General features: G+C 35.3%; 2 protein-coding genes across 3 annotated transcripts in view; one reads left to right on the top strand and one right to left on the bottom strand.

The window, feature by feature from the left end:
- Window positions 1-693: 693 nt before the first annotated feature.
- Window positions 694-9,592, bottom strand: LOC106881007 (pre-rRNA-processing protein TSR2 homolog). Of its 2 annotated transcripts, none has more exons than XM_014931193.3 (6): window positions 9,171-9,592; window positions 5,825-5,915; window positions 4,302-4,393; window positions 2,833-2,970; window positions 1,277-1,376; window positions 694-1,122 (listed from the first exon to the last, which is right to left on the bottom strand). In XM_014931193.3, the coding sequence occupies exons 1-6, from the start codon at window positions 9,243-9,245 to the stop codon at window positions 1,052-1,054; spliced, it is 567 nt and encodes a 188-aa protein (XP_014786679.1). In that variant the 5' UTR covers window positions 9,246-9,592; the 3' UTR covers window positions 694-1,051. The 2 variants fall into 2 exon arrangements, with proteins under 2 accessions (XP_014786679.1, XP_014786680.1); XM_014931194.3 differs by having other exon boundaries at window positions 914-1,119; window positions 9,171-9,470.
- A 221-nt stretch (window positions 9,593-9,813) lies between these two features.
- Window positions 9,814-10,436, top strand: part of LOC106881006 (RNA helicase Mov10l1) — a 37,805-nt gene continuing 37,182 nt past the window's right edge. Inside the window, exon 1 of the mRNA XM_089361586.1 lies at window positions 9,814-10,008. The gene's annotated coding sequence lies outside the window, so the exon portion shown is untranslated. The remainder of the gene's footprint in view (window positions 10,009-10,436) is intronic.

Raw genomic sequence — 10,436 nt, 5'->3', positions numbered from 1 at the left:
GCACTTTTTTCCTCCACAAATTAATATTTGAGATTTTCCTACATCACCACCATTTACTTATTATGTGTCTTGGAGCAGATCCACTGCAGGAACAAACTGCTGAAAGATGAAACCAGTTGAACTTTATTCCAGTTTATATGATGGTTTGTCCATACAAGATAATTGGCTTAATTGCAAGTTAAAATATTCTTCAGTTATTCAATCTCTCTTGCTTACAGTCAACATGATGCTGGGTTAGGATAAAATCAGAGAATTAGTCTTATACTTGAACTATTAGTTGTTTGTAATTGGAATAGGCTTTTCTTGCAGAAGACATGCTGCAATTTCTGCTTGTACAAGCGACTGTAGATTACTAATACAAGAAAAAGTTACTTTAGGAAGTACCTCTGTTTATTCTCCTTAATATAACCCAGTGCAGCAGGGCTGAATTGCCGTTAGATTTCAGATTGCTGATCCTACTGCATAGCACCTTAATGAAATTGGGTAGACAAACTGTGAAAGCCAACTGTATCTATAATTCATCAGAAGGTCCAAAATCTTACAAGCTAATTCTATTAGTAGATGGCTTTGATAATCTAACAAGTGAATACTCATAGACAAAACCAATGCAGATACATTTTAAAAATGAAACACAGCCAGATTATGTTCATAAAAACAAACTACATAATTTAGTCAAGAAACAAAACTCAACAATTCTTGGTTCACCAGAACTCAGTAGTTATTATTACAAAGTTAAAGTATTTACAAAGTTCCAAATTAGCATATAGTCAATCAGATGGTTTAAATTTTGAATATGCACTGCATAAATTCTCAGCTTCATCTTCTGTTTTGGAGTTGTCTTTTATAATTCCATGCTTCAAATGTTTGATTAAATTGTAGAGCACTGTGTGCAGATTAAAAGGTCCAGCATTAATTATAAATATTTCAATGATCTTATAGTTGCAGATATCAAAATAATTTAAGATGATTATGATTTAAGACACTCAAGCTCATTTTGAATGTTTGAATTGAATCAAAGATATATAACATCATGTGAAGATGATAAATTCAGCTATGCCCTCTTCTGTCTATTCTTTCTCACCACATGCCAACCATCTTCTTCAGCATCCATGACTTGGTCTTCTGAAATAAATTAAGAACAATTTTAAGGAAATATTTTCAATCTATTTCAAGGAAAAAGTTAACTGCTTATATAGGGTGTATAGCAATTATGTAATAATGACCAAACTTAACAGGAATGATATGATATAGTAGGCAAATTCAAACGTTCATTTACCTGAGGGAGCAGTTGTATTTATTTCATCCATTGTAACATCAGTATCTTTAGCTGTAGAATTTGTGGAATTATTTCCATTTGGCAAACAGTTACTCTCAGTCTGTAAAACATGAAAAAAATCTGATAAATTCATGAACAAAAAAAAAAAAAAAAAAAAAAAAACTTGAAACTTTATTTTAAAACAACTATAATTAAGTACAATCCTGGTTTGGAGGTGCAAATGTTTTCAGGATTGTAGTTTTAGAGGATATAAATATCACAACATTGGTTTCAGGTAGAAAAACCCTATTTCTCATCTCGTATTCCCTTAGATTGATTCATTATATAAGAATCAATCTAATGGGAGAGAAAAGGAGAAATATTTATGCCTTATGAACAATCCAAAGCGCTTGCTTTACACTTTCAAATAATAATTTTCTCCACAAATTTGAGTCAGCACATGCAGCCATAAAACTCACGTCAGTCACATATGATATGCATATAGCCACAGCTTGGTTATAGTTAGCTGCAGACCTATCAAATCTATCTAAATGATTAACCCTTTAGTATTCAGATTATTCTGTCAAATGTAATGCTTTTTCATTCACATTGTTTTTAATTACTCATGCATTATTTTGTTGCTTCAAAATTTTGATGTGGTTGTATATATTTAGAATGACATTGAAGGGTAAGTGTGAGAGGCTGGATCTGGTTGGTTTGAACATAAAACCGGTAACATATTTTGGCTGGATGTGGCTGGTTTAAATGCTAAAGGGTTAAGTCAATGAACCACAGCTGAAGCCATAGTCCAACATAGCATATCAAAAGCAAACCTGCTGGGTAGAATCTACACACCTAAGCTGAATGACTAAGTATTTTTACTCTGCAGTTCACATCTTCAGCAAAGCAGAGACAGCCATAGCAGATTGACTCCTTGGCTGCTTGTCAAGTATCCTAATAACTTAGTCATCAACACTTTAAATATAAATCATGGACAGCCTCTAAAGTAATGAAATAATAATCAACAGAAAATATTACTCATATTTGCTGAGTAAGCAACTTGAACTATTTGAGTTTAAAATGTGATGAATTTAATTCAGGAATTCGGAGCAACTGAATTTCAGTAGATGTTAAATGAAAATTGAACATGGACAATTAAGATAGTATGGAAGTATGAGAATGTATTAGAAAAGATTATTTAAAAGAAAAAAACCCCATAACATCAGCTGTATAGTGTATAGGTGATGTCCAAAGAGTAAATGCAGCAATTATATTTAAAGGTTGCAGTTTGTATAATGTGTAAGAAAATAAGGCTGCTTTACTAAAGCAAAAAAAGTTTGGTAATTAATGACATGGTTATAGTTAGCTTGGAGTTAGTTACTGCAGACCTATCAAATCTATTGAAGTGATATAGTCAATGAAGCACTACGGAAGCCTTTGTCTAGATATATACAAGTGATTAAAGAAAACCATTTTTTTTTAAAGGCAATTCTTACATTACATCTAGAAGTGTTGCTCTGATAGTATGAAAAAATATATAACTGAATTAAAATACAAAGGTAAAAAGAATTACAGACCCCAATTTCTTCTTCATCACTATCAGCACGCACAGATTTCTGAATATTTGCATTTGGTAACCTCTCAATCCGTTTGTTAACCTCTTCCACATTGTTGTTTTGACAGAGTTTGTAAATGGTACAAATCTCAGCTGCCATCTGGATATAGGGGTTCATAAAGAATGGAATGCAAGTCATTAGTTGATGGGGATACTAAGTAATGATGAAGGTCAGTAGGGAGAATATACAGTGGTTAAAGTATTAGATTGTAGAAGAAATTTATTGGCATGTTAATTCATACAATTTATGAAAATATGTTTCAAAGTAAATAGAATACATCTAGCAAAAAACCAAAAAATAGGGATGAAGGATGTGAACTACACAAGACCCAGAAGTTAAGGGGGTTCTTTAGTCCTACTGCAAACTCTCCCTCTAATGCTGGTGGCACAATAAAATGTGTCCAGTCCATCCTGTAAGGGAACTGGTGATATGAAGGGCATCCAGCAAACCTATAACACAAGCAATAATGGAGTATTGCTGTCACATTCATGATAGTGCTGCTGCTGTACACGCAGATAACCAGAAAAGGGCCACTCAACTGCATAAAGTTACTCATCCATGCCCCAACCCCTGGCCCACCAGTACACTGTTTTTGTCAGTTCCCCTGCAACTATAATGGTCTTTGCTCCTTGATGACTGCTGGGCTCATGCCACCCAACTTGGGCATTCTTCATTCCATCCCCACTCCCACATCTCTAGCTTTTTTGTTACCCAAGTTGTGTCCAACACCCACACCAATCACCACATCCTGTTCATCATGGAATAACAGCTCTCTGGAATTCTTTGCCTTCTCCTGTAGACATTGCTTTACAAAGTTTCAAGAGGAACATTAATGGCAAGTTTCACTGGAAGGCTATAAGTGCAACCTCCTCTGCTAGGCAAGGCAAGTAAGGGGAAAAAAATGGTAGGCTTTTCTCTTGCCACATATGCCAGATGATGAAGTGGTGAGACATTGATTTGTTCAACATATGCCAGCATGAGAAAACAGACATATGATGATAGTGAAACCATTCAGTTGGAGACTAAACAATCACCTATTCATCATCAACACTGTTCAGTTAGCTCATAGCTTTAGATGTATATTTTAACAGCCATTCATCATCTCTTGTGACTTAAGAACAGGTAGGTGACTACATTGAACCATATTTTACGAGGATCTCTTTTGACAACTTCCAGTATGCTGCTTGTTTATTAGGTGATGTGTACTGGAGATTATCATAAATTTCACATTCAAGACACCAAGACACACCTTACTTGTTTGATAGATGTCCTTGTCAACTAAACCATTTTAGCATCTCATGGGACTGTAGTCAGTCATCTTGAGGCTTCCTTCATGGTTAGTACTAAGAAGGTTATCAAACTAAACATATTCTAACTATTTAAATGAAAAGATTTATGCAACCCATGATGAAAATTCCCTCCAAACATACCAAAGGAACGCTACCATCATCTGCTATTGTGTCAAATTCTTTGTTCATAACATCTGTGAGGAAATCTTCAACTTCATATGGGTCAAGATTATCTAGGATTAAAAGTAAAAATATATTAAGAAAACAAAGCTTATAAATAGAGATATATATGGTGGTGCAGATGTTTAGGCCTTCTGAGAAGGACTTTACACTAATTGATTGTTGCTTAAAATCTCCATCTATAATTATGTAGTCATTAAAATAAGTACTCAAAACTCTAGTGATGAGGGACTATTACAATCCAGTTCATATTGAAGACAATTTTAACATACCATTCAAATGAAGATAGGTGGAAGAACAAACCATTAACCAAAATGTTTTGTGGTATTTGTTCTGAGTTCAACTTTTTCTTTCATTCTTCTAAAGTGTGATAAAGTAAAATAGCAATCAAGTAATGAAAATGACTAATACGAGGCCCCAGGCTGGAAGCAAGAAACTATAGTTGAGTATCCTAGATAAATCTTAGTAATACTTGTGCTTTAAGAACCTTAAAGCCACTGTAATCTTGTAAGTAGCAGCAATGAAGGTGTTCTCTTACTAGTGAGCCCAATACAGAGGAGTTGCAAATCTGAAGGGATAAGTTAAGTGTTTATTACAAAGTTTGAAGAGCGAGACAATAAGGATGACATGTGGGAGCAACAGATAGTACACAATATGTGTAATGTTAGTGGTTGCCAATCGCCATAATAGTCCATTTTTGGAAATAGTATATAATGTAGGTAGCAACTGCATTGTTCCAGGTATGTGAATTAGAGTTCAGGGTAATATTTTCAGGCCTTGAAGAAGTTCAAGCCTTTCAGATGTAATTTTGGCAATTTTATAACCATGAAAACAAAATAAGAAACAACACCTCTCTAACAGAAGCAATTGTCCAAGGATTTTGGTTATCATGGCTACTTGGTGCCAGGAAAAATATTGGTTTCAAATTTTGGCACAAGGCCAGCTATTTCAAGGAAAGGGATAAGTTGATTACAATGATCCAGTAATCAACTAGTACTTACTTTATAGACTCTGAAAGGATGAAAAGCAAAGTCAACTCAGAACATAAAGTTAGAAGAAATGCAGCTAAACATTTTGTCTGGTGCAGTAATGATTCTGCCAGTTTGCCATTTTAGGAAAAATAAATGTTGCCACCAAAACTTAACTGTTCACTCTTCCATGCTAGTAAGTATCACTAGTATCTGCGATACAACACCACATCATCTCTGTTTGTATCTTGCCTTACATGTGAAGCCAGTATTCTCAGGCCTTTCATACTTTACCTCTACTGCATGATTTTTACATGATTAACAATCTTTTTTTACCCAACATCTATCCACAAGTTCTGCATATATTTACTTGTCTTTGATGCTTAACCACTTTCATAACTCAGATTTCCTCACAAAAACACTCCATACTTAACTCATTTGTATAATTCATGTTCCACCAATATAAAATAAGCAACAGACTATATAATGCTCGAAAGTGTTTGGTAAACAACTTACTGTTTTCCTTAAACCAGGTATCAATGGCATAAGACAACCATGCAGCTTTCTCTTTACTTTGACATCCTCCAAATCCATGCATTACAGCAAGCTGGAGAAGATACAAATCTTGTTAATTTCCACAAGTAAATTTTATGAGGTTTGGTAAAAGTAAGATTAGCTTGTAAAGAGAAATGAAAAGGGGATGAATGAAGTTGATGGATGTAAGAAAAAATACGGGAAATATAGGGGAGTATGACCACACATGAACTTAAGTCAAAGATTTGTTATAAATATATACACACAAACATATAATCAGAGGGAGAAAAAATATTAAGGGTTAGCAGAATCAGTATGTATAGGTATATGCAAGCTTGGAAGAGGTAATGAATTGAAGCTAGAGCAATAATTGTGAATATGAAGTGCACTGAATTGCCACTATCTCTCCTTATATTCACAAATCTATAAAAACCCAGATCATCCTTTTACCTTCACATGTGATGGATAAGTCCTAACACACTGTGCCAGTGACTGATATCTTTAATCATAGATCAGCTTGAACAGGGCTGACCAGGTCTAACAACTTCCATCTTCACTCTAAATTGCTTTTCTGGCCAGTTTTACTGCTTCCTGGCTTTATCTGCCTCATTAATAACTCTCACTTTAAACAAGAACTCCTATCCAACAACTTGAATACTTCCATCAATTTTCTTATGTCTCTTATCACATCATCCACCACTGTATTCTACAACCTATAGACACTTGCTCCTACCTCATTTATATTCTTGAGCACACACTAAAACTGCCATCCACTTCTCATAATTTCCTAAACTTCAATGGATTTGTAGTAAAGACTTAAACTTCAAAATTGAAGAAATCTACTCCTTTGCACAAGGTAACACTCATTTAGTGGATGATATTCTCTCTTGATGTTTGCCAAACCTCAACTTTTAGCAGTACTTCTAGCATACATACCTATTGATCAGATTCCCATTTCTGTCGCCTTCCAACAGACAACCCTTGTCTTCTCTCTTTTAAGAGTAGAAAAAAAAATCTACATGCTTTTTTTTCTTTTTTGCTAGAAGAATCATCACGTTCATAACCAGCTCCAAATCTCCGGCAACTTAAATTATGGATGCATTTACTGTAAATTTTGCACCTCTTCAAGTAAAAGTGGCATGACCAGTGGTCAGTAAAGCACACTGCATTCCTAGTAGACCGTCTTTGGAGGTGGCTATTTGTAAGGGTCCCTGCGTCACACTTTGTATCGATTGGAGGTAGAATTTCAGGGAAAAAGCACAAATTACAAGAATAGCAGGCAAATTTCTCAGGAATTGCATCCTACCATCTTAAATACGGTCACAAATGCCGTCAATATAAAGATCCTCACCTGTTAACGAAAGAAAAAAAAAACAGCCTGCTGGGTGTTAACAACTGTGTAGAAAATGAATATGAAAAAAAAATAAAATTGCGCAAACGAACCTGGGTGGGGGAGAGTACTTTCGGAAAATTCACAATATCCATTGAACAACAGTAGATTTTGAAAGACCGACTTTTTAATGGACACTTTACCAAAAACAGGTAGTGTATAATTTATTTACTTTATTTAAAAAAAATTATTTACTTTGTTTAGAAAAAAACCCTCAAACATGTTTTGCGCATGACGCACACTCGCGCTAGGTAGTCGTAGGATCGACTAGTCACGATGCGCGAGTACGCGCATTGGGACCACTCTTCTTGAATAGTACCACGGTTAGGGACGGAATTCCCTAACCCTAACACCCTAGTGAAAATCGTGCGGGTGTTAAATCTGAAAATTTACCAACAATTTTTTTTTTTCAGAATCGTAATCTGAACCTTTCCCCCCTTATTTTTTTTTTTATTTTACAAAATCCCACGTTTCAAAATTTCGATTCCCCCCCCGCCCCGGTTTTTATATAGATCCACAGGGTAAACCTAACCCTAACCCTAACACTAGTTTTGTTAGATTTGGCTGTTATTTCTAGCATGTAAATAGCCTGCTTGGTGGTGGTGGTGGTGGGGGGTTTAAAATTTTTCAAACAATTTTTTTTCAGAATCGGAATCTCCATAGCCTAAAACGTGGGATTCCGTAAAAAAAAACAAAAAAACAAATAAGCGGGGGAAAGGTTCAGATTATATATAGTCCGTCTCCGCCTTTTCCGAAAGTCCTCTCCCCACTACCCAGGTTCCTTTGCGCAAAATATCTTTTCATATTCGTTTTCTACACAGTTGGTAACACCCAGCAGGTTGTTTTTTTTTCGTTAACGAGTGAGGATATTTATATTGACCACACAGACGAGATATTTATGAACGGAGTGTCTGTGATCGGAATTGAGCTGGAGCTAAACATGGGGGAACTATTCAGTGACTACTTCGAACATATTTCCTTGATGTAACAAGCGGAATGTCTCCTAAACCTATGGCCAGTTAATTTCTCTGGCCACCCATCAGTCCATTCTTTTGTGTTGCCGAATATCAAAGTTTCTGTATGTGCTATCACGCACGCGTGGAGGTGCAATGGCCCAGTGGTTAGGGCAGCGGACTCGCGGTTTCGATTCCCAGACCGGGCGTTGTGAGTGTTTATTGAGCGAAAACACCTAAAGTTCCACGAGGCTCAGGCAGGAGATGGCGGCGAATCCTGCTGTACTCTTTCACCACAACTTTCTCTGACTCTTTCTTCCTATTTCTGTTGTACCTGTATTTATTTCAAAGGGCTAGCCTTGTCACACTGAATCTCCCCGAGAACTACGTTAAGGGTACACGTACGAGCAGGCTGTTCCATCGATCGGATCAATTGGAACCCTCGTCGTGGTAACCTACGGAGTGCCAACCACCATCACGCACGCAGAAACTAAGGAATGAATCTTGACAAGTCTGAGACTCAAAACGATTGAATGCCGGTTTCCATTTTGTCACATTAATGCATCTGTATTCATCAGAAAACCTTTCTTTACAATTCCAAATCATTGATATTTCTCGTCTTTTTATATAGGATCCATACTGAGCCAGCATGTTCTATAACAGGTCTACGAATGACGAAGACAAGATCTTAGTTTCTGCGAGTAGTTTTCAGAAGGACCTCATATATAAACATTTATTGCTTTATGTTTTATTATCACGACTGATATGTTTTAGCTAGAGCTTAGGCTATGAATGAGGACGACAACTAAAGGGTTTGGGGTTATCATCACACCTGAAGTTTTGACTAATTGATATAGGTAGCGATGTTTCAGATGAGCAATTGTCGTTTGTACACAACTAAAAGTATCGTTCCTGTATCTGTGGCAGTGGCGAGGAATCAAATAATTCTAAAATATAAATTAAGGAAGAAATAAGAAACATTTACCTGCAATACTGTCCAACTATTCAGAAGTTTATCAACTGCTGTCTGGAATAGCTCTGTAGTAACAGATCCTGACATACTGGAGCCTATACACGTGGGTGAAGTCGAGAAATATTTTATTCTATTTAATAATAAAAAGCACTAGATGCCTCCATTGATATGAAAATTCTGGATGTTTCACGGTTAGAATTTAGAGGAAAGGAATAAGACACAGACTAAAAAAAAACAGGAATATATATTTAACAAAGTGAGAGTGAGAAACTAAAAGACAGGGAAAAAGTGTGAAAGTAAACGAGACCGAAAGAGTAAAAGAGAGACAGAGTGAGGGAGAGAGAGAGAGAGAGTAAAAGAGAGTGTGAGGGGGGAAATTACAGAGATGGAACTAAGGGGAGGTAATTGAAAGTTGACTAAAGCAGCAGTATATAGAAAGTAAGAGAAGAAAAGTTCATATTCAAGACGGAAAGAAAAAAAAATAAAAGCAGAATTAATACTTTATAAAGACAGAATAAGGGAAAGAAAAAGAGAAATTGAAAGGAAAATAAATATGAGAAACACAATTTTAATATGACACCGGTTGATAACATATAAAAAAAGGTGGATGATAAATTAGAGAGAGATGATGTAAGAAAGAAGTTGGGGGTGTTATAATGAAATAAACAGAAAGAGAAGATAAGTAAGAAAGTATTTATTAAATAAGGAGAAGAAAAAAGTTCAAGGGAGGAAATTCTGACATTAAACGGAAGTATAAACTGAAGGGAAATAAATACAAATAGCAGCGAAATGATGTAAACCGAAAGTTTAACCTCGACTAATATATACATCTTCATGCTGAGAATTATATGTAAGTTTACCCACAGCAAGTCTTCCCTTCATATTATATGTGTTTAAAATGTAAATTTATTGAAATTAACGTTGTTAAACTAGGAAAATGAAAAAATGCTATCTTTCTTATATCTGTAGTGTGTATTTTTTTTAATTACCGCGTAGAATAGATTTAATTTTCTGACGTTTTACATGCGTGTGTGTATCTATCTATAACTTGTTTTTTTTTTGGTTATTTACAGTGAAGTATGTGTATTTTGTTTGAGATGAAATAGTGTGGCCCTCTTTTTTCCATTTGTAGGAAGTCATGAAAAAATTGGAAATATTTTCTGCTTTTTGAAATTGTTATAGATATAAAATTACCATTTTTCTTTTAATATCAATAATTCCATTTGGCGCTAGTTTATATGGTTTAGATGATAAGCGACAGCCCCAACCACGGCAGTC

Source organism: Octopus bimaculoides, chromosome 1, assembly GCF_046866305.1.
Source record: "Octopus bimaculoides isolate indiv1 chromosome 1, ASM4686630v1, whole genome shotgun sequence".
Lineage (NCBI taxonomy): Eukaryota > Metazoa > Mollusca > Cephalopoda > Octopoda > Octopodidae > Octopus > Octopus bimaculoides.
The sequence above is the reverse complement of the archived record's forward strand: the minus strand, read 5'-3'. Positions and strand labels throughout refer to the sequence as shown.